Below are 24,515 nucleotides of genomic sequence, written 5' to 3'. Positions count from 1 at the left end.
CGCTGCAGTCCCTCTCCACCCGGTGCGGTTTTTCCGTCGGCTGGCTCGATGAGAAAGACATGCTGGCATTCGTTTTGGTCTCTGGGTCGCTCTGGATTATATTAGGTAAGTCCCCCCTGCAGCAACTTCCCCATGTCCCCCTTTTTTCCCCCCTGTTACTGTCTGAGCGGCGCCGGGATGGAGGGAGCGAGCCGTGGAACCGCATGCACCTGCCGCGACGTTACGTGCGTGTTGCCAGGGCGACATCTTCTTCTTCCCCCCTCGCGCTGCACCGGCTCCTATAGCGTGACTTTGCCCTCGTCCACGGCCTCTCCTAATGTCAAACCCGCTTCCTAATCCGAGCCTTTTACGTCTGTTTTACGCGTTTGATCCGCGCGTAAATAAACCCCTTTTGTCCATCCATCCTTCTGCGTCCTCGCGGTGGCGACGCAGTTCGGAACGCTGCTTTTCGCGCTTGCTCTTAGCCAGGTTAGCGGATATAACCTAGCAAGATGACATGCCACGCGGTGCAGTCGCTGAAAAACGTCCCGTATGTGCGCCGCAAGACCGGGACCGGGACCTGGCGCTTGTTGAAACGGTGCCAAATGGCGATTCCAGCGGTCACAAAGCAGAGGTCAGGGCCGTAATGTATGGGGGGAAGAAAACGTGCGTTCACAGGCCGAGGTCGTGTGACATTGTGCGTAGGGGAAAGCAACACACCCGTGACACATTTTGGGGGAAAGCGTTTAGTTCCACGCGCTTTCTTCGGGGAGGGGGGTGAGGTGGGGTCTGCCGTTGAATGAATGAGTCTGTGGGCCCAAAACGCCGGCGGAAACGCTGCTGCATGATCGTGTCCTCCATGCCCGTGCTCGCAGTGATGGAGGCAGGAGGGAGGGAGGGAGGGAAGGGAAGGGAAGGGAAGGGAAGGGGGGGAGGGTGGGCTTGACGTGTTTCAAATCCGCGCCGCTGATTGGCCGGGAGCTGTCCAGTGCTGAAATCCCGAGGTAGATCCTGCAACGCATGCGGCCCGCCGGCTCGGGAGATAGTGCGACACACGAGGGGTGGCTCTCCTCCTCCTCCTCCTCCTCCAACCACTGACCCAACCCCCCCCAGCTCCGGAGGTCTATGCGAGGGCGTTGACCTTTACTCGACTTTATAAAAGCGCGTGGATGCGATGCAGCCGAGCCATGGTCCAAGTGCAGCGTCAGTGTCAGAGCTTGGACTGTGCACCGGCGAAAACCATGGACTGAACCAAGGCTAAGACGGCATTAGACTTAGCAGACCGTGTAGCCGGACTAAACACGGATAAACTCTGGTCTAAACCAGTGTTTCCCAATCAGGGGTACGGGGGTGGGTGCTTGGAACTGTTTCAGATCTAAAAAGTGAAACTAGTAGAATTTCAATATCAATTTCAAGGGAAAGCTTTGATTTTGAGAGTGTTTTAGCTTCGTTTTGAGCACAACTACAGAATAATTTTAGTTTAGTTGGTCACTTTGTTATAATATTGACAAGATCCTCAATGTAGGGGTTACTCGGGAGTATGAATGCACGACTCAAGGGGTACGTGAGGCAAAAAAGGCTGAGAACCACTGGTCTGAACCGCCTAAAAGAGGATAAAACTACAAGTGACACACTGTAAGACTAAACCAGGACTGGACCTAAGGCTACGTGTCGAAAAGAAAAGAAAAACTAAACGACAACAAAGATGTCGGACTAAACCAAGAGGCGGTGGTCAAAGTACTTGATTTCTTTACTTGAGTAAAAGTACATGCAAGATACTACTGGTCAAAAATGACTCTAAGAAAGGTGAAAGTTCTGCAGTCAGAGGTTTACTTAAAGCAGTACTTACTTGTTTACCTTAATAAATCCTTTCCGCAGTCCCTCTGGGGGGTAACACGAGTGTTAATGGGATGACAGGGGGCTCTTTCATCTCCCCCTGGTGTCTCTGGCCAGAAAAACACAATTGCAACTTCGCTCCCACCGGGTCGGTGTCACCAGTACACACTAATGGAATCACGAAGAAGAGGCTAACAGGCTAACGGGCAAAGCTAACTGCGGGCTAGCACCACTTTAGCAGTATTTACAGCCCAGTTTGAGTGACAAAAGTCATCTACATGGTGTAATTGGATGAACAATATCCCTCTGTCCCTTTGTCTTTTCTGTCAGCGCAGTATTTACTCTCACGGACAATTAATGATTAAAAAAACGCAACTTGCTCCGAGACCTGCAGTGGCGCTTATGGCCTCTAGTGGTATGAGTTATTTAGTACTGCTTTACATGAAAGTACTGAAGTATTTGCTGTGGAAAATTGTTGGTTAAAAGTAGAACGTAATAATCAGTTTAAATGAGTGTTCAAAAAGACAAAATCACTGCCCATACGGGAACACGATAGGGACAAATCTTCTTCCTTGTTGTGAGTCAGTGCATCTGCACAGCACCACCTACTGTTCTGGAGGGTGCGCTTTTCGGGCTTTCAGAATGAACAAAACACAGAAAGACAAATGTATGTCTACTTTGGGGCATGCTTAGAAAAGTAGTGGAGTAGAAAGTATTATATTTGTGTTTCAAGAGTAGTGGAGTGAAAGCAGAAAGTACAGATCCTCTAAAACTCATGTACAGTAAGTAAATTGACTTTGTTTCTGACCAGCTCCTGGACAAAGCCAGAACCTGGGTTAAACCAGGTCTAAACCAAAGCTATTCCAGAACCACCGATCTTTTAAATAACCTGGACTAAACCAGAACGTGATGAGGACTAAATATAATACTCATTTCACCTGTATTATTATAAGCCTAGGGAAGACTAAAGCAGCCATAACTCCAAAACCAGGCCATGAAAAGGTCCAGTTTTAAACCAGGACTATGGAGGAGGAGGGGTTGGGCCTGCGTCAGTGGAGGGCCCTTTATTGGATGTCAGCACTTTAAAGCCCAGTTTAATGGTTTAGCAGAAAGGCTTGGGAGGAGCGGGTCGCGTGTCCTTAACCTCGCCGTTCACGCAGACCCACAGTGCTGTGCGAACGCGGTAACGTCCTTGAGAACACATGCTTTGTTTTGTGTTTTTGGATTAGGCGCGTTTGGTTGGATTTGCATGTTGTGCGATGAAGGCGGCTCGTTCTGTATGGAAGATGGGTCAACACGTATTACCAATCGCTTTATTACCAATCGACAAAAACACTACCCCTAATAATAATGTCAAACTGAACTCAAATCACAAAGCTACAGGAATTACTGCAAAATGTATCGACATATTAAAGGCTAAAAACATTAGCACCTATATTACGAAGCAACTTGCCTAAAATGTTAACAAATGATTAGCAACCATGATTTGCTTAAATGTCTAATATAAAGCAACATAAAAAGTGTCCTGGCGACTGAAAGATGCCGTGTAAATGTTTGAAACTTTCAGTGTGTGTGGAAGTGCTGCTGTTGTTTCAGACTTCTAGAGATAGAAATTGATCAGATTCTGCCGACGTTAAGTCTGTTATCACCCAGTATGGCGGTGACTATCCTTCGTTACCATGGAGATCAGCTGCGATACATCACTTTGTATAACCCATTTTTAATATCATTGAGACAAACTTTACAGTCCCAGAAATGTATGCAATGACAAGCTGCATAAACAGAGGCCGGATAAATACAATAACAGACAGGGAAGTGCAGACTGAAGCAGCCACTACCATCAGTCAGGGGCGTCGGACCTGAGGGGAAAGGGTACTGAGCACCCAAAGCCCAGAGCAGAAGTACTGCTCAAAAGTACTGCTATAGAAACGTTCTGTGTGCATTTTCAAAATGACCTCATAATTAAACACAACCAGGCTGATATACAGTGGTTGACGATATCTCTGGGCCCTGACACCCCTTTAAAGATCTGCAAAGCACTGTGCACTTCAACTCATCAGTGACATTAAAGCCCCTGTTTAATGTGATATCATCAAGGTCTACGTAAAACTAATCATTTCAATCAGCCTATTAAAAGTAGAATTTTCCACTACCTATTTAAACATCTGTATATCACATTAAAGCTGGGGTACCTGACTTTTTGTTGTTGTGCAGTAAGTTTGCTTTTGCCACCACAGATCGTGTTGCATCGTCTTCACCTAAACGTTTATTGAGCGATGGAAGATAAAAGTAGAATCTAAATCACTGTGATTCACTTTAGCACCGCTCAAAGCTGTACACAGGCCTGAAACGTGCATATAATTAAATTGCTTGCACAATTTGGATAATGCAGAAGGGATTGTGAGAGCTAGAAATTAGTTTGGGCCAAAACAAAAAAATGTACCAGTTTGAACAGGAAATAACCGGTACCTCATCTTTAAGGGTGTAGCTGCACTACACTGTCAAACCCGACCCCTGAGTCTGTTGAGATTAATACAATTTAATAAATTCATTAATACTTTTCCAATGACGCATCTGTCTTTGCCTTTAACCTCGTCTCCTAAGCCCCAAGCCACGGTGAGAGCGTACGACGTCCTCCCCAGCTGCCGCTCTCCCCGGGATCCCCTTCCATCTCCACATTTGTCTGCTAGCGCTAGCATGACGGCGCTTTGTTGAACACCTGTCGCGCGGTCTTTACAGCCTCACCACAACAAAGCGTGGAGTGATCGTTGGTGCACCTGCCCTCGGGCCGGGGAGGGGGGGGGGGGGGGGGGGGGGGGTGTGCGGACGGTCTTCACCTGTGCACAGTCCTCCTCCTGCTGCTGCCGCTTAGACATGCATTATTTACTACAATCATCCCGAAAGCGCAGCACATGGAAACCGAGCCTTTTTTCCCCTGCTCAATCTTTTATGTAGGAGCTACCGGTGGCGTGAGCTTGGCCCCGCCCACTGATGACACACTCTGCGGTCAATGCTTGTTTGTTGTTTAATGTTGGCGATGTCCGTATTACAAGAAGCCATGCTATATCGTATAATCACTGAGGTTTTCTGTCTGACTTCCACCTGATTTACACTTTTTTGCCAAGATAGTTCAGTTTGTGCCCTGACTTCAGAGTTCAGAGACAATAATGAAGTCACAGAAAAGTTTCTCATGTGAGTCTGACAAAAATACTGCCATTTTTCCTGAAAAGGAGACGCGTCGTTCAATGCTGACGTATGTGCACAGTTAGCAAGCGCGCTAGTCCGGTCTGTTAGCCTGCTCAATGTGTGTTTCCTGTCGCTGTTAGCATTTAGCCAACATCGCAAATTATGAAACATCCAAATGTTTTCAACTGTTGTTAACCCATTAATCACATAAATGAATGTACAATTATTTTTAGATTTTGCTTAAGATAAGAATTAGCGTGCTAAATTGTCCTGTTAGCGAAATGCCAAATCGTATTTAGATCAGTTTCTGTTTCGTTTCAAGACGTCAGATACACGTCGAGTGGCCGCTAAACATCAGCTTATAATATGTTAATGATAAAGTAGCCACGAAAAGGACAAAACGTACCTCTCCACATGCTAGCGTTGCGCCTGTCTCCCCTATTCATTTGCATGGGGGCTAGAACGCTCAATGCTGACAATTAGCTGAAGCCGTTAGCTAGCAGAAGCACGTACGCATTTGTAGGAACAGGTTCAGTAAGCTATCGCCGTGTCTGCGTTTTCTATGAGCTAAACCGCTAACTGGCTGTTGCCCTGACGACCCAAAAGTGGGCCGGTCCAGAATGTAAAGCGCCCCCGGCCGGAACGACGTCCCAACGCGTCCCTGATCTGAAGTCGTGGCGGTAAATGCGTCGTAGCTTATGGTTTATGCGCTCCTGTTAACCTGAAGGTAACTTTCCGTTTTCCTCAAGGACAGGAGCTTTACTGTTCACCTCGGCTCTCACAAGTCAAATGTAGCTCCTCTACACTGTGGAGTTCCTCAAGGTTCAGTTCTGGGCCCTGCCCTCTTCTCCTTGTATCTGCTGCCACTTGGAGAAATATTTGAAAGATACAACATCGCTTTTTATTGTTTTGCTGATGATGTTCAGATATACATTCCAGCAAAACCAAATACTATTGAATCCCTCTTAAAGTGTCTGCAAGAAGTAAAAACTTGGTTGGCCCAGAACTTCCTAAGTCTTAACGAGAAAAAGACAGAAGTTATTGTTTTTAACAACAGCAAATCTGCAACTGACCCGCATGACGCTCTTGGCTCTCTGGCTCCTCACCTTCGAGCCTCTGCCAGAAACCTCGGGGTAGTTTTAGACAAACACCTTCAAATTTGACAGCTTATGGTTTATACGCTCCTGTTAACCTGACGGTAACTTTCCATTTTCCTCCGGCTGGACCTCCACAACCTCCGTAAGAACAACAGAGAGTGCTTATTATAGGCTTCTGCTGAGTGCTTCTGTGCAGCATCAGCAACACTGTCGCTCTGTCTCTCTCGCCAGACACTTGATAATCAGTTTAAAATGCTGAATATGCTCACTTTGACAGTCGAGCGCCATGCTTTTATTGTCTTACAAACCATTTTTCTTGTAAACGATATGATGGTCCGGGACTGGTTATGTCTGTCAGTAGGACTGGGTACATTACATGCGACACGAGGTTTTTTGATGCCGATGCCTGAACAATGCTTTTTCCAATACCTATAGTGAAATACTTTACATCTAGAACCACAAAACAGAACAATTATATTTTCATTTGACCTTTGTTTATCCAAGTCATGACTAAAAGTTCATGTTTACACATCATTAACCTCTTAACTCCCACCTGAACCGAGAGGATCTTTTTCCTCACGTCATCAGATTTTTTTTCCATCATTTTTTTGTAACTTTTCTGTCATTTTTTTGTCAAATTTTTATCACATTTTTGTCATTTGTTTGTCACATTTTTGTCATTTTTTTGTAGTTTTTTTGTCAAATTTTTGTCAAATTTTTGTCATTTTTTTGTCACATTTTTATCACATTTTTGTCATTTTTTGTCACATTTTTGTCATTTTTTTGTCGTTTTTCTGTCATTTTTTTGTCGTTTTTTGTCAATTTTTTGTAATTTTTTTGTAAAATTTTTGTCACATTTTTGCCACTTTTTCATCAATTTTTCATCACTTTTTTGTCAGTGTTTTCTCACTTTTTTGTCACATTACCATCATTGTTTTCGTCTCAGTTTTGTTGCTATTTTCACAGGTTTTTTTCCAGAAGCTTTTGTTTTGGGGTAAAGCCAAACTGGAGAAAATGTGCTCGGTTCAGGTGGGAGTTCATGGGTTCGTTCGATCGTCCTTGTTTTAGGCCGTGTTAGCGAAAAAATGCTGTATCTCAGAGATTTTGCGAAACATTGTGGCTTCTTGAGATATGGATGTTGCATCACCCTCTGCGATAACGACGAGCTGGCCATATTTTGTGCAATGTTATTGTCATCATCGTCATCATCGATTGAGTCTCCTGCACTGACTGGAAGCGGCATTCAAATCAAACAGCCGCCGACGCGATCACAATGGCGTCCGTCTGAGATTTGCCTGACCACGCAAATGTCCAATGCAAATCCACGCACTGCTGCTGCTGCTGCTGCTGCTGCTGCTGCTGTGTGTCACTGTGCCGGCGTCAAGGAGAGGATGAGAGGGGAGAGAGAGGGGGAGGGAGGGAGGGAGGGAGGGAGGGAGGGGAGGAAAGAGGAGTGGCTAGACAGAGGTGGCGTGATACGGCGGCCTGGGAGGGCCAAGTCTCACCGCACTCGAGCCTGGCTGCCTGCCTTTGCGGCTTAAGCCAGGCACATGCGGCACTTTGCAAAGGGAGATGTATGTTGGCATTGGGCCGCACTAAACCAGAAACGGGTCGGGCTTTGTCTGCAAGTCGCACTGTTTGAAGGTACTGCGGCGCTTCAAGTTAGACGTCAACCGATGTGGGTTTTTCTCAGGCCGACGCCGATGTTTTTGGCCGATGTCTTGTCTTGAATCCTGTGTATGAAGCTTCTAAACTGTAACATGTGTCAGTGTTGAACTGTGACAGCAGGGGGCGCTCTATTAAGGGTGTAGGGCGGATGTATTCGGGACGTTCATGTTTAGCAGGTGCTTCAGAGGGAGCCTGTTTGAAAGACAAAAGTCAGCAGATTCCAAAACAAAACAGAAAAGGTAAGATTCTGTCTCTTATGGATCTGCAATGACAAGTCTGCAACATAAAACATATGAAGTGATGGGATTCGCGGCTCTTTTCTTTCAGATCAGTTCATTTCAAAGAGCCGTTCAAAAGACTGGCTCTTTTTAACATAAGATTTTAGTAACACCAGCCAGATAACTCACAATATCTAAGACATAATTGATAAAAGGCCCAATTTGTTTATTGAAATCATCTAAAATGACAACAGGACTGATGAAAAACGTGTTTGTGAATAAAATATTATGCCACAAGCAATAAAAAGAGCTTACAACTGTCATTTTAGCGCATTTAGCTTTGACTTTATTGCAAAAAGCTTTTACTTGTGTGGCCTGTTTCATTGTTGGGCCGGTTCTTGACAAAAAGATCCTTTCAACGTCAGAACCTCTGAGGCGCACAAACCTGCGACCGATTTTCACCAGGATGTTTCGGAAAGTCTCCACGGTTTGAGACTTTATTTCAATTCATTATATCCATGTTTCAATAGGTTCACGACTTTCTAGAATGCCATGATTTCAGTCACTGCTTTGGAAAGAAATGTCTAAATGTTTTCCCCCGATCACCAGAGCTTAGTTTGATTCCCCGTTTGGGCGAACGCATTCCCCCAATTCAATTTTTTTCAGGGTAAAGGATCCGGGAAATATTTTGGAGGATCCGGCAAAAAATGGATCTGATATAATGGTGTCTAATGAGAGTGTTCCGGCAAATGTTTTGGCCTGTTCCCCCAATCCATCACATCAGACCAAAAGTGTTCCTGAAAATACTAATTTGCCGATCACTCTCCGACTAGCCCACCTTTCTGAGACAGTCATGTGACCTTAGTTCATATGTGCTGAGAGAGAAGACGTCGACAGTTGTTATCTCATGTGAACAGAGATATTAACCATAAACCAAGTCCAGAAAATGAGTTCAATGTAAAATGTAAATGAGATGCTTTATATGAGCATTTACTGTTTCAGTTGATTTATGGCTGAACGTTCGATGTCTTCTGTCAGTGACAATGTTCAAAGGCCGGTGTGGAGTTGTTCAGCTGAAAGGACTTTCTTTCTGCCCCTAAAAAATGAATGTGGCAGGTGTTTGGAGACTCACTGCCAAACAATGATCAGGGGAAACATTTACACATTATCATTTTGAAGATTTCTTTCCTAGCCAAGGGGGAAGAAAACCTCTTATGGGAAGCACAATATTTCCCTCTTTTTAGCTGTTTTTTGGCGGACTCTAAAGATATTTATCAAGCACCAATAAAGTCAAGCCAAAATCAGGTCCATGTGGATGTTTTTTCACTGACAAGTGTTCAGTAAAAGCGGACAAAGCGGCACCTGTAGCTAATGCTAGAATATGTAGCATGAAGCTAATGTTAGCTTCCCGGTTAGCATTGCCCGTTTAAGTATTTCTGGGCTGTTGAACCACTTTGCTCCTCTCCATGTGTCTGCATCTTAATTTAGTATAAAATAAATTCATCATCCGTTTGTTAAAGTAATGGAGGAGAAATGGGAGAAAGTTTGTTTCTTCCCCCTCTTGGTTTTCCCTCTGGGATTGTGACATGTTTGAAATCTGAAACATGAACCTATCAACACTGACACTTGCTTTACACAAATGGGATTTGCTTGCAGATTTTCCTTTTTAAGATGTTTTCTTTTTGACCAGACTGTTTTCTTTTTAAACAGCATTGTCTGTAGTCGGGCTGAAACAACTAATCGATTATTGAAATAGTCGACAACTATTTCAGTAATCGAAGAATCGTTTTCTAGTAAACACAGACTCAAATAGAGCAACAATGAATTGAAGGTTGTGTATTTTTTATGAAAACCTACCTTCATAAATATCTCTGTGTTTCAATCAGAAGCTGAATTAGCACAAAGAGCGTCTGACAAACGTTCACTTTAAGTTTACTCCATCAGCATGTCCTCAAGCAGCGCTTTATGTGACAGAAAAAATCAAATGTTCACGAACCTTTCACAGCCAATCGATTAATCATGAAAACCAAAGTAATTGTTGGTTAAAGCCCTCGTCTACAGAACCATCTGACCGCCGCAGGCTCCTCATGATGCTGCGTTCAAAGACCAGTGATTCACTGTGTTTTTTTTATGATTCGACCTAAATGCTTGATTATTGATCATCTTTGACGTACTCTTAGTTTGAAAGATCAAACAATGGTTAGTTGTTTGACACATTTGACTTCATACTGTCAAATTATTATGTTTTTTAAATATTTATTTTAGGTATTATTTATACCTAGAGGTTGACCAATATATGGGTGTTTTAAAATATCGGCCGATATCTCCGGAATCGAACGCGATAGAGAGTTGCTGTTTTCTGCATTGGAAAGAGCAGAAGACTTTAAAGAGTCTTAAAGTGAACTCATCGTGGTGAAAATCGGTCAAAAGTTTGTACACCTCAGAGACTCCATTTTATAAAATGATCTAGATTTTTTGTCATATTGATCGATCTCGATCTATTTCTTCAAAATGAAAATAAATGCGTGTAGCTGCTTCATGAACTTACCGCAGACACAAACAAATACTTTCCTCCAGTTTCCTCCAGAGCTGTTTATACAAAGAACTGCCGTAAACCGGTCGATTATAAAGTCCCATCATGACGATTATTGAACAAAACAGAGACTGTGATTTCACTTAAATATTGAGTAATTGCCCAGGCCTATGCTGCAGACTTTTGCTTATATTTGGGAACCATAACAGACAGACTCTGCAGTTTAGAACCATCAGCCACAGGATTATAGACGTCCCCAAAAAATGGGCATCGGCCTGAGAAAAACCCATATTGTTTACAAGACTATTTGTAACGATAAACCAAACCCGTGTGAGATGAATATACATGACATGACCATCCTCACAGCAGTAAGTCAGAGAGCACTGTCCCGCTGCAGACGGACTGCCCCGCTGCCCCGTGTCCCTGCGTCCCCGCGGCGCGGCCTCAGAACACAAATGATGGCCGTCGTATGTTGGTGTGTTTCTGTATGGATGCTGGGCCGGCCCGCGCGTGCAGAAATAGCTGTGGGGAGTGAGGTCACTGTTGGTCACCGGTCTTAATCTTCAGGGCACGGAGCTAATCACTGGTGACGAGCTCGTATGGGCCGATGGGCGGGACTTAGCACGCCAAGTGTTCACATTGCCACATGCAGAATTGTCTCATACTGAAGTGCAGTTGGTGCCTCTGTTCCTGGAAGTATAATTTCACTTCTCCCATAGATTTCATCAAAGTATACTCCATCAATAAAGTGAATATTGCTGTACAAAGCAGGGGAGGGGGGAGTGCATTAGTGGGTCCAGATATAGTTACATTAGCGCCAGTACTAGGACTGAATTGGAATGAAAGAAAACAAAATCAGGACTAAACCCATGCTTTTATTTCCCGAGTTACATTTGGCAATAAGCCGCCGGAGCCGCACTCTTTTAAACTCATTTCCACGGCTGCTTTGTTGTTGTTTCACAAGGCTCCACACGCGCCTCCAACAATGATTTGTTTTTCCCGAATTACATTTTTGCATCGCTCTGGGAAAACAACTGTGAACTACAATGCACTTTTCTCTTCTGTAATCCGTTCCTCAGATTCACTTTGCTGTGTTAAGGATCTTATGAGAACTTTTAGCCAATACACTTGCAAACTCAGCTTTTTTAAGACGTACCTGGCGTTGTACTTTGCTTCATTCACACAGTTTCAGGTCATTTCCTTGATTTGTTGCATCATAGTAGGGCTGGGACATGGTTACATATCACGATACTCATGGGCCGTTCCAATACGTATTGCGATACAATAAGTAATTATGATTTGTAATATGTTGACCTTAAAATGTATAAAAGGAAAACAGTCATGTGTCTAAACTTTATAAACCCAATGCCATTTGACAGTTATTGAAGTGCTAAGATCGAAAAGTGAATTAACACAAAATGTAACCAAGTGCTGTTGCTGGAAAACAAAGGAGTTTATGATAAAAATGGCTCCAAACACAAGTATTGAAAGTATTGCGATACTTGAAAAGTATCGATACTTGGTAATGCAGCACAAAGTATTGCGATCCAAATCTGATCCGATATTTTGTCCCAGCCCTAATAGACAGTGAGTGGTGTTGTTCAGGATTTCACCATTACTACCTAGGCCTGTCATGATATTTACCATATCGACTTATCGTCCAATAAATGACAGATAAACTATACATTTTTGGGCTCAATATTTCTATTATCGTCTAAGGCAGGGGTAGGCAACGTCAGGCCCGGGGGGCAAATTAGGCCCTCCAGCATAAAACCTTTGGCCCCCAAGAGAATTTTGAAGAAACATTTATTCATAAATCAGAGACCAAATACAGGAAAAGGACTGTAAAATGTGGAAAATACTGTCAATATTTTCACATTTCCCAGCAAAACACCCCATTAGGTCATATATTATGTGCAAAACTTATATTTGTAGAGAAAAGGTGCTTTACTTTTGGGCTACAATTGTGACTTTCGGCCCTTGGTGTTTTGGCAATGAAGAAAATCGACCCTCCATGACACAAAGTTGCCTACCCCTGGTCTAAAGCAATAAAAAAATGTATCCAAAGTACGTTGTGTTATATTGTATTAATTGTTCATTGGGGATCATTTAAGATGGTCAGTTTTAAGCTTTAGAATTAGTTTATCACGATATTTTCCTGCCTCAGCACATCAGACTTCAGGTTTTATTACAGTGACAGGCCTGCTACTCTTTTCAAAGAAATGAGCAAAATGAGCTTCTCAGTCTCTCCCTTGACTTGGCTTGATCTTGGTTTCTGGAGAAGAAGCCCATGTGTGAACTTTCTCTCACTTCCCCTGTGCTCCGTCGTCCCCTCTGGACCGGAGTCCACCCCCCCCCCCCGCCCCCCCCCCCCCCCCCCCCCCCCCCCCCGGCGTCTCCCGGTCACCGCGTTCGTCCCCCTGCAGTTTGTTGCCTCAGCTGAGGACGGAGCAGCACGACCCCTGTCCCCGCCGGCTAAAATCACCCCACGCCGCACGCAGATCTCCGAACGTATCAAAACAGAACATCACGACCTCACATTCCGACGAGAACCGGCTGAACCTGAAGGATGGACTGACCCAGGTTTCAATCGAGGGTTCTATTTTGTGACATAAGTGAAAAAAAATCGGTATAAAAGTCACATTTCGCCTTAGATATATAACCTCGTAACCCCCTCCTGAACCCGGTTTGTTCCGAAGGTCTTAGCTTTCAAATAAGGCGATTAGATTTAGAAAGCTGAACTGGAGGAAATGCACTTGGTTGTGGTGGGGGGTAAGAAGTTAAGAGCATCTCCACTTTTGTAGCTCCTGCAGACTCCACACTTTACAGGGTCGGGCTTAACACCTTAAAATACCTGATCCCGTATAGGACCCGCTGTCATGTTCCGGGCATTTGGCTGCAAGGTGACACAAGGGGGCGCCCTTCCAAACTTCTCAGTGTAAATGTGAATTGACTTTCTTCAGAGTGAGACTTTAGGTCAGACACCATGAGTCACAGTAACATGACGCTAAAAACAGTGAGCTCTTTGTTTTCTGTAATAAACCTGAGGCCTCTTTGCTCTTGTGAAGTGAAGAAGGAAGTCATGGAGCTTCTGCTTTAGACAGAACTTCAGACTTCTGCTGAGAACTGCAAAACTAAAGAATGCAGTAAGTAAATTAAGAATGAAATGAGAATTCTAGTTAAGCTTTTATTTCTTTCAGGGTTTTTATTTTTTATCACACAATTGATGCTTTTAAAGGTAAAAAAAAAAATCCATATGTATTATCTGATGTAGACTCATGTTTTTTCCAGTTCCTCTGAGTCAGGGTGGGTCATGGTGGACCGTGACAGATGTGGACAGGACTGTAGTAGATCTACTTTTACCTTGGAGAAAATAGTTACTATAGTAACTGTTGAAGAAATGAACCTCATGAGCTTCTTCTGTAACATCTGTCCACATCAGTCCTGCAGCACCACGACAGAAAGAAAGAGCTCACTATTTAGTGTCATGTTATTGTGACTCACGGTGTCTGACCTACAGTGTAGCTCTGAAGCCAATCAGATCACAGAGACTCACAGTGGGTTGTTCTCAAATGTGACCAAACGCCAAAATTTAAGATCTGAGACCAAAAATAATATTTCAGCGCTTTAACAGGTTAAAGCAGTACTATGTTACTCATGCCCCTACAGGCCATAGGCACCACTGCAGGTGTCGTAGCAAGATGAGATTTGTACTTATTACTTGTCCGTGAGAGTAAATACTGCGCTGACAGAAAAGACAAAGGGACAGAGGGATATTGTACATCCAGTTATACAAAGGAGATAATTTTTTAACTCAAACTTGGCTGTAAATACTGTTTAAGTGGTGCTAACCCATAGTTAGCTTTGCCTGTTTACCTGTTAGCTTCTTCTTTGTGATTCCATTAGTGTGTATTGGTGGCTCCGGTTCGGTGGCAGTCAAGTTACAATTGTGGTTTCCTGGCCAGAGACACCAGGGGGGCATGAAAGACCCCCCTATCATCCCACTAACACTTGTATTACCCCCCAGAGGGACCCCCAGAAGTTACTTAGTACTGCTTTAATATTTTGAAAGTTTTCCCACTTCATCAGTTTCTCTGCTTCATTTTCCGAAAGGTTTCTGGGCAAAACGAGACTTTTCCTCCTGACGCCGGAGCGGGGGTTTTGAGGCGACTGTTGAGCTTCATCCACCAGGACGTTAAACAAACCTCCCTCTCCCTGTGGCGCCTCTTTAATTTGCGCGTTATTGTTGAATTGCTGAAGAACTAGGCTACGACTAATGCGCGGGGTGTTAATTGTGAGCTCGATTAATGTTGGCGCTGCCGGCGTGAGGTCTTTGTATTGTTCCGCGACTAAAAAACATGCCAGACTGTTTCTCCCCAGTCTCCAAATGTGGGATCACCGCTCTCTGTCCTTTAGTACAGGAGGGCAGGAAGTGAAATAACAAAACATGACTCACCAGGAGAAACTATGTACATTATGTTCTTACTACATTTACACTGTTCTCGTCTCACAATTGGGTCATGTTTAATAAATATTCATAGAAACGTTGTCCATGATGTACCTTTAACCTCTTAACTCCCGCCTGAACCGAGAGGATCTTTTTTCTCACGTCATCAGATTTTTTTCTCCATCATTTTTTTGTTGGGTATTCAACTCATTTTTGTAACTTTTTGGTCATTTTTTTGTCAGATTTTTTGTAATTTTTTTGTCCATTTTTTTTATTTTTTCGTCAATTTTTTATCACATTTTTGTCATTTTTTTGTTTCATTTTGGTCATTTTTTCGTAATTTTTTTGTCCATTTCTTGTGACATTTTTTCCACTTTTTCATCAATTTTTCGTCACTTTTTTGTCAATGTTTTCTTGTTTTCTTCTTGTCTTTTTTTGTCAAATTTTTGTAATTTTTTGGTCAAATTTTCATCACATTTTGTCCCATTTTTGACATTTTTTTGTCACATTTTTGTCATTTTTTCATCAATTTCTTCATCATTGTTTCGTCTGCTTTCATGGCGTCATGGCGACGTGAAAACAGGAAGTGACCTCCCTCTCTCCTGGTGCAGCTGAATTGTTTGCCTTTTTCAGTGAATTGTTTGCTTTTTTCAGCGAACCACGTTGTTTTTCCGGATACTTTTGTACGTCTTTACCGTGTTTTTGTGGAGGTTTGGTGGAGTTGTTTACTTTGAGAGTCCAAAATGGTCCTGAAGAAAGCAGCTTTTTGAAGGTAAACAAACTGCTAGCTTATCAGCTAAACCTATTTGAGATCTACAAACATCTTCTTCTGAGACACTGAACAGTGAAGAGGCACCAAGAGCCCCCACACCTGCAGCACGGAGGAGGCGTCACAAGAGGAGCTACAGGAAACAACAAAAGGGACCAACGAGGAGATGGTGATAGACTGTGGAGGGAGCTGTGCAGGAGGAAGAGGAAGGACGAGGTGGAGCTGACCAGTGCAGGACACCACGCTCTGAGACGAGGACAAGCCCAGGAGGCGGTGCACCGTTTCAGATGATCAGAGGAGACAGGAGGGCAGTTACAGTTTCTCCATCCTCCAAGGTCATGCGGGTGGAGTGGCTGAAAGTCAACGAGATCATCGACCAGGCCGAGGACATGAACTTCTACATCACCGTGGACCACAACCTGATCATCAAGCAGGCGCGTCTGTCCCACACGGCCAACTACACCTGTGTGGCCAAGAACATCATGGCCAAGCACAAGAGCGCCACCGCCGTGGTCATCGTCTACGGATTTCCCATCAACCAGTGCTCCTCCTGTGACCAAAACAGTGAAGATGGCGGCCGCGACACAACGATCTTTCACCAAAGAGAAAAAAGAGTGGAAAAAGAGTGGTGCGCACTGAATGGGTGCTGCTGCCGGATGCTCTCTCATCGAATGCAATTTCTCCGTCTGTGAGATCAATAAAGTACCATCTTATCTTATCTTATCTTATTTTCCCAGCTTTTTTCCAGAAGCTTTTGGACCAGTGTTAATTCTGTCGACTAAAATATTTAGTCTTAATTTTAGTCAAAGTGATATTTTTGACGACAAAAATTGGACTAAAACTAAATGAAAAGTTTCTCATGAGACTAAAACTATGACTAAAATGTCCAGATATTTTAGTCGACTAAAATGAGACTAAATAAAAATGAAAAGGAGAGACTAAAATCATCCAAACTTCTATTGAGCGTCTGAAAGAGCCTCAGATCATGTAAATTCTCTGCCAAAGGATCAGCTCTGAGCTTTGTTCATGTGGAGCAGCTCCATAAAACTAGACTAAAATCGAATTACATTTTCGTCAAAAGACTAAAACTAAATTAAAATATGTTGTCAAAATGAACACTGTTTTGGACTGGGGTAAAGCCAAACTGGAGAAAATGTGCTCGTTTCAGGTGGGAGTGAAGGGGTTGAGTCATAAAGAGCAATGACCTACAATGGCCTGAGCCTCGAAACACATTAGCGTGCTCCTTCAAATGAACCTTGGCTATAAAGGGCCCAGTCATTTCAAAGAGCCCAAGACGGAAACAACTGCTCCCACGGGTCACATTTTTCTACCCGCCGTGCTCTGCAGAGGCAGCAGACAGGAAGGGGAGGAGCAGACAGGAAGTGGAGCCACCAGGTCACCGGCCCGAGTGACAAACAATGTGCATTATCCGGCAAACTTCACTTCTGCGGTTGTGCTCGGACTGAACTGAGAAGATGGAAGGTGACTTTGCTGTGTTTCCTTGCATTATGTTTGGGTTCTGGTTTGTGCTGAGCTCCGCGATGTCAAGCGTGCACGAGGATCTGGTTTGTCTGTTCCTTAAACCGCTTCTTCTTTCACACACTTCAGATCAAGAATGGGTTTCTCTGATTCAGCGTCGACAAACACTGTGTGAAACTGATGACATTCAACCCATCACCGCCCAGAATCTGTGCAGCAACAACAGCCATCTCTCCCATCTCACGTGAACACAGCAGGAAAAGACAAACGACATCCATTTTTAGTTCACATAATGTTTCTTTTTGGGCCGTTCAGATCCATACGAGCGACTGTGACGACGACACAAAACCACAATACGTGAACGTGGCCACTGTCGACCTTCTCTCTGTAAACTCTTCAAAAGGGTCTGCTGTGCACGTGGTTTCTGTTTGCTATCGTAGCCAATAGACAGCGAGAAGGTCCCGGGTTCGATTCCCACCTGGATGGGGCCTTTCTGTTGTCAGCCCTTTTCCACCAAGCTGGTGCCGGTGCTGGTTTTGGGCCAGTTCCAGTTTCAGAACCGGTTCTTTCGTTTTCCGCTGAAAAAACGCTGGCTCTTGGTTCCAAAAATCTGGTGCCGGTTGGGAACCAATTAAAAGCTGGACCAAGAAACGAGCACCAGTGATGTCAGCGGCTGGGGGCGTGGCTCTCTCCTCCAACAAATTCCTCTCTGTGGAGGAAACTGTTGTTTTACTGTATGCTCTTCAGCTAAAACAAGAGTTAGAAAGAAGAAATCAAAATGTTAACGGCTGCTGTGACTGAAACATAAACTTATTTTTCTGTGTTTTATAACCAGAAGTGGATGTAGTGAGAGGTTACTATCCACTTTTGATGTTGACTTTCCAAAGCGTAGCTCTGACAATAGGCACAGCTCTCATTTTGGTGGGAAACCAAGTCAGTATGGAACCAACCCAGCACCAGAACCAGCTCTGAACCAACACCTTGGTGGAAAAGCCCTATGTGTGGAGTTTGCATGTTTCTCCCCGGGTACTCTGGTTTCCCCTACCACTAAAAACATGCACAATAGGCCAGGATGAATGATGTGTGTGAGTGAATGTGGTCGGAGGCACCGTTGGCGCAGACGTGTACAGTCGTGAAAGCGCTTCTGTCGGTCTCCCCCAGGGGAAACTCAAGCTACAAACATAGCTCACCACCACAGAGTATGGAGTGAATATACAACTGTCTCATGTAAGGCGCTTCGTGACTATGTCTGTGACAGGCGCTAAATAAATAAAGATCTTCTTCTTCTTCTCAGAGATCGGTCACCTGTTGCCATGGCGTTTTCCTCTGGCAGCTGCGTATTAGCCTGAAAACAATGGTGTAGCCTACGTGACACGCAGGTATGCCCGTAGGCTATAACCCTAGAACGCCTGCAGGATTACTGGTCCATGTCACTCATTTGCACAGAGAAGGGACCGGCGTCTCTCCCCTCGCTCTTTTTGTCTCTCTCTGACCCGACTCGCCGCTCACCAGCAGCAGAGGCGCGGGTCAAACAGGACAGATTAAGATGTTTAAAGATATTTGTAGCAATGTTACATGAAGGCAGATATGCATAGAGTCCACATGGATCATCCGACAGAGACTGAGACCAGCAGAGACGGAGCTAAGAGGGGAATAAGAGACTGCTGCTGTCCATTATATACAGCTATATAGTTAGCCTAAATATATGAATCAAAAATGACCACTCCCAGCTGCTCTTTGTCACTTTTCATTCACTTCTTCATTCAGCAGCGCCACCATTCATAAAAAATCATCACTGATCATAGACCTTCTGACTTTTTATTTCTTCACCCTTGGTTCGTCCACAAATGTGATGTTCTTGTGTCCTTGTGCGTTCCAGAGTTGAGTTCGACGCTGATGGAGAAGATGCAGGCGCAGGAGCTCATGACGGGTCTGCGGGTCCCAGAGATGGAGGACTTGGGCCACTTCGTCCGCTCTCTGCCCACCTCGGCGCTGGTCGGCCTCGGAGCCCTCACCGCCGTGCTGGCCTACTGGTTCGCCATGAGGCCGCGCCCCATCTCGCCCCCCTGCAACCTGCAGCACCAGTCCGAGGAGGTCCCGGTGAGATGAATAAGTAAAGGATCTTGGTCGGGGGGAGGCTGGGCGGTTTTGGGTTGAAGGCGGAAACCGGAGCGGCTGGAGGAGCCAGAACTTGATATAAACTTTTGTGTTCACTGTCCTCTGTGACAAGTCTTCTCCAAAGCCTACGAGCCAATTAGACATTTTGTAAGCCTAAAATTATGTAAGCCTTAAAACCAGCACTTTCCTTCAATCAAATGTTAGTTTTTGAGGTTTATAATTATGTGAATTATGAAACTTGTCGTAAAAAGAACCATCTCTGGCAATTGTTAAGTTTTAGGTGACATCACAGCGTTCTAAAGGCCTTTAATATTTATACAGGTGGGGACAGGTTAACTGTTTGTTTTTGATGAGGTTTTTGGTGTTGTCGCTTCTTTTTCTTTTTAGATATACGGCTTGTAAAAGGGTAATGCAGGTGATAAGAACAACTGGCTCCTCCCCCACATGGGAGTGTGACCTCATCACTTTCTAGAACCTGAAAACAACCAGTGTGTGCCAATAGATACAGACGGCATCTCCGGAATCGCCCATATATGGTCATTTTTGAAAACAGTTAAGGGAGAAAACAATTTTGAAAAAATGTAAATTTTCTCTAATTATTCAAAAACTACTTTAACAAATGTTGAAATATGAATATAGTTTTCTACTAAATAATGATACAAAGACATGGGGAGGAGCAAAGTGGTTCAACAGCCCATTAATACATGAATAACGGAGAATGCTAACTTGATGCTGCATGTTAGCATCGGGCTAATGCTAACGGTTAGCTAGCGCTTGCTACAACTGCCTGATTTACATTTGACTTTATTTTTGTGTGATAAATAACTTGATATTCCACCAGAAAATGGCTAAAAAGAGGGAAAACTGTGTTTCTCTAAAGATTCTATTTTCCCCCTCGGCAAAGCCACGCCCCCTTCTATGACGAGATGCCATCTGTATATATGTGTTATACAGACGGCATCTCCGGAATCGCCCATATATGGTCATGTTTGAAAACAGTTAAGGGGGAAAACAATTTGGAGAAACGTTCTCCAATTATTCAAAAACTGCATTAAAGGGGCAAGTTAGCCATTTTATACTCACTACTGCCACCTCAGGTCATACGTGTAACTGCAGCTTCTATATAAAGCTCGTGCATGACGACACTTCAGACCCGAAGTAACACGTTTCTGAGTGACGGTGCAGGATTTTAGAGGCAGTTGTGGTGAACAGGTCTGAGCTCATTCTACAACATTAGGACAGGGCTGGAACATGTAGGGGGAGGAAAATACACAATTTTGACATTTTTAAACTCTGTATGGTCCCTTTAACAAATGCTGAATTATGAAAATAGTTTTCTACTAAATAAAATACAAAGATATGGGGAGGAGGAAAGTGGTTCAAAATCCCATAAATACATAAATAACCGTGAATGCTAACATGATGCTTCATGTTAGCATCATGCTAATGCTAGCTACGACTGCCGTTTTTTCACTCCTACTGAACAATCTGCTGTGAATAAACATCCATATGGACTTGACTTTATTTGTCTGTGATAAATAAGTTTATATTTAGAAAGTGGCTAAAAAGAGTGAAAAATTGTGGTTCCCAAAAGATTCTGTTTTCCCCTCATCGAGGCCACGCCCCCTTCTATGACACAGCGCCGTCTGTATCTATGTTGTTCATGTTCTAGAATTCTGTTTCAGTCGGAGCAGGGGCCAAAACAACTCAATGTGAGAGAAACCGTTTTTGAAAGAAATTTCCAGAAAGAAAATGTTTTCCCTGCTCATTATTTGACAGTGATCAGATTCACAAGCCTATTATTGTTATGGCTGAAAGTCTTTTCTACTGGCCAACATCATGCTCATGCTAATCACAACCCATAGAAATCAAAAGCAGAAGCGGAGGCACATATGCAGACTGTTAGCAAGTCAGCTAATTCGGGCAACTTTTTCAGTGTCCGTTAGCCTACACAATGTATTGTTTTCCTACAGCCGTTAGCATGTAGCCACCAAGCATCACAAACTGACCTCATGTAAGTGACGTCAAAGCCAAGTTAGAAATCCTGAATGAATATTCTATTTAAATTGGGTCCGGGATTCGACGGCGAACAAAATGTGGGCATTTGTCAGAACAGGCTTAGACGGCTGAAGCGGGATTTCTGTGATTGCAGCCAATGAAGTTGCACATTCTCCTCCACTGCAGTTCTATTGTTATAATTATTCTTAGAAATTAGAATCAGAAATGATGGAAAGACTCAGCCAGAGGTGTTTTGCTCAGAGACATAATGCCTCCGGACTTGCAGCTGAAGTAAACCTCTCTCTCCTCAGACCGAAGGAGGAGGCCGGCGGTCTATGATGGGCGAGCGGGCCAGGCTGTTGACGCACTACCATGACGACGCTCGCACGCTGTATGAGGTGTTCCAGAGAGGACTCAACATCGCCGGTAAGAGAGAGCGAGAGAGAGACCATTTTGCACCTTCGTAATTGAGCCTCTCGAGGTTTTACAATTGCACTACAGAAGGAAAGGGCAACTTGTCACATAGTAGGTCTATTGTCAGCTGTTTTTAAACATAGGACTGGCAACCCAAACCCTATAGGGGTTGATTGTAAGAATGTCCGACAGTTTTGTGTTGTTATTGTGTCTCGTGCAGGTGACGGGCCGTGCCTTGGCTCCCGTTTGCCCAACCAGCCTTACAAGTGGTTATCGTACAAAGAGGTGAGTGTTTAAACAGAATCTACGACTTCGGACAAAAGTGCAGACTTTAAACTAAATGTCTATTCATGTTAAAGGAATATGCCACCGTTTTTACATACTGAGATATGTTCTTACCTTAGCTTTGACGAGTTCTTTAGGACCTGTCTGATCTTCCCCCGTGCCTTCAGTCACGTAAACACAGCGCAGACGGCGTTAGCATAATACCAGGAGTAGTTTGAAATCCGCGCAGTAATCTTCACTTTACTGTGCGGATGCCAAATTACTCCTGGTATTATTACGCCTAACATTATAGTTCCCCCTTTTATCCGCTTAGAAAATCCACATTGTTTAATTTTGTGTAATTATACTTTGTAGTGTAACACTTCACGTAACCATATTTAAATAGGGAAAACGTGGAAGAGCTTGGTAGCTTCTATCTTGTCCAGTTTTGGAGCTATAGAGGAGAGAGGGAGAGGCTAAATGCTAACGCCGTCTGCGCTGTGTTTACGTGACTGAAGATCAGACAGGTCCTAAAGAACTCGTCAAAGCTAAGATAACATATCTCAGTATGTAAAAACGGTGGCCTATTCATTTAACTATGGCTGGGTCAAAATATCGTTTTGCAAAATATTGCAATACTTTCTGCCTTGATGCCAGATAAAGTACTTTCAATACTTTTATGAAGGGCTGGGCAATTCATCGAAAGCGGAATCAAAATCGCAATCTCTACCGTGGTCAATCTCAATATTCGATCGTGATGAGTCTTTATAATTGCCGGTTCTAGTTTTGGAGATAATGGAAGATGTTTGTGTTAAACATTTGTTTTTGTTTGAGCTGAGGTTTGAAAAAAAGACTTGTTTGATTGATTCTTCTCCTCTTTTCTTGCCATATCGTCCAGTCCTACTTTCATGAAATATGTTAAGTTAAAAGTTCTAAGGATGAGCTGATCAAATTCCTAGTTATGCATTTTTGCACATCCACTTCCAATGTGCAGATGTTTTTGTTTTGTATCTTATAAAATGAGGAGCTCAGTTTAGCTTTTGGTTGAGATTCTGTTTATGTGCCGCTATGTGTTTGGAGGGATTTTTTTCCATCTTGCTTTACTTGATCTTTTCACAGTTACACAGCACCTTGCTACATTTTGTTGTAACACATGACATATCAAAATGACTCACTGCGATATGTATCGGATCGTGACCAAAGCGTATCGAGTGATGAAAAGCTGCTCTACCTGGAGCATCATGACGCCGGCGTCTGAGCGCAGAAACGCCAAACACAGCATCTCGAAGACGGCGTGTTTATTCTCACCTGTCTCTTGTTGGTAAAGCTGTTGTGGCCTGACAGTTCTGGGTCGACATCCAGCCCCTGTTTGCACATTTTATTTGTATCGTTTAAACTCCGAGTAGGAACAGCGCGCTGCTTCATATCTGCCCGGCAACCAATCCTGGGTCCTTGGAAAGTGAACAGAGAGGCAACAAAATTGAGCCCTATATTCAAAGCATTGACGTGGCGGCCATCTTGTGACTGGCCGGTGAGACTAACCCCTCTGCCACCAATGCAAAACCAGGAGCAACATTGGTAACGCTTTAGAATACAGCCCACATTCCAGGTGTAAGTACGGGGTAACAAGAAAGTAATTACACATGTAAGTACAGGTACTCTTACATGTGTAACAAGGGGGAACAATGTGTAACAAGGCAGTACAAAGTGTAACAAGGGGAACAATATGTAACAAGACAGTACAAAGTGTAACAAGGGGGAACAATGTGTAACAAGGCAGTACAAAGTGTAACAAGGGGGAACAATGTGTAACAAGGCAGTACAAAGTGTAACAAGGGGGAACAGTGTGTAACAAGACAGTACAATGTGTAACAAGGGGAACAATATGTAACAAGGCAGTACAAAGTGTTACAAGGGGGAACAATGTGTAGCAAGACAGTACAAAGTGTAACAAGGGGGAACAGTGTGTAACAAGACAGTACAATGTGTAACAAGGGGGAACCATATGTAACAAGGCAGTACAAAGTGTTACAAGGGGGAACAATGTGTAGCAAGACAGTACAAAGTGTAACAAGGGGGAACAGTGTGTAACAAGACAGTACAAAGTGTAACAAGGGGGAACAGTGTGCAACAAGGCAGTACAAAGTGTAACAAGGGGGAACAATGTGTAACAAGGCAGTACAAAGTGTAACAAGGGGGAACAATGTGTAACAAGGCAGTACAAAGTGTAACAAGGGGGAACAATGTGTAACAAGGCAGTACAAAGTGTAACAAGGGGGAACAGTGTGTAACAAGGCAGTACAAAGTGTAACAAGGGGGAACAATGTGTAACAAGGCAGTACAAAGTGTAACAAGGGGGAACAATGTGTAACAAGGCAGTACAAAGTGTAAAAAGGGGGAACAATATGTAACAAGGCAGTACAACATGTAACAAGGGGGAACAATGTGTAACAAGGCAGTACAAAGTGTAAAAAGGGGGAACAATGTGTAACAAGGCAGTACAAAGTGT

The 24,515-nt window shown here is 43.7% G+C and overlaps 1 protein-coding gene across 2 annotated transcripts in view; it reads left to right on the top strand.

Annotated features, from left to right (window-relative positions):
- acsl6 (acyl-CoA synthetase long chain family member 6) overlaps positions 1–24,515 on the top strand; it is a 67,615-nt gene that overhangs the window by 66 nt on the left and 43,034 nt on the right. The window contains exons 1-4 of one of the 2 annotated variants that reach the window (XM_079566324.1): positions 1–105; positions 19,092–19,312; positions 21,640–21,754; positions 21,963–22,027. The exon at positions 1–105 is cut by the window's left edge and continues 66 nt beyond it. In XM_079566324.1, the coding sequence (XP_079422450.1) occupies positions 60–105; positions 19,092–19,312; positions 21,640–21,754; positions 21,963–22,027 (447 nt within the window). In that variant the 5' untranslated portion in view covers positions 1–59. Of the gene's footprint in view, positions 106–5,709; positions 5,729–19,091; positions 19,313–21,639; positions 21,755–21,962; positions 22,028–24,515 lie in introns of those variants that run through there. The other variant, XM_079566325.1, reaches the window with a different exon arrangement.

Source organism: Gobius niger (genome assembly GCF_951799975.1).
Source record: "Gobius niger genome assembly, chromosome: 11".
Classification (NCBI taxonomy): domain Eukaryota; kingdom Metazoa; phylum Chordata; class Actinopteri; order Gobiiformes; family Gobiidae; genus Gobius; species Gobius niger.
Note: the sequence above shows the minus strand (reverse complement) of the source record. Positions and strands in the feature narration are given on the sequence as shown.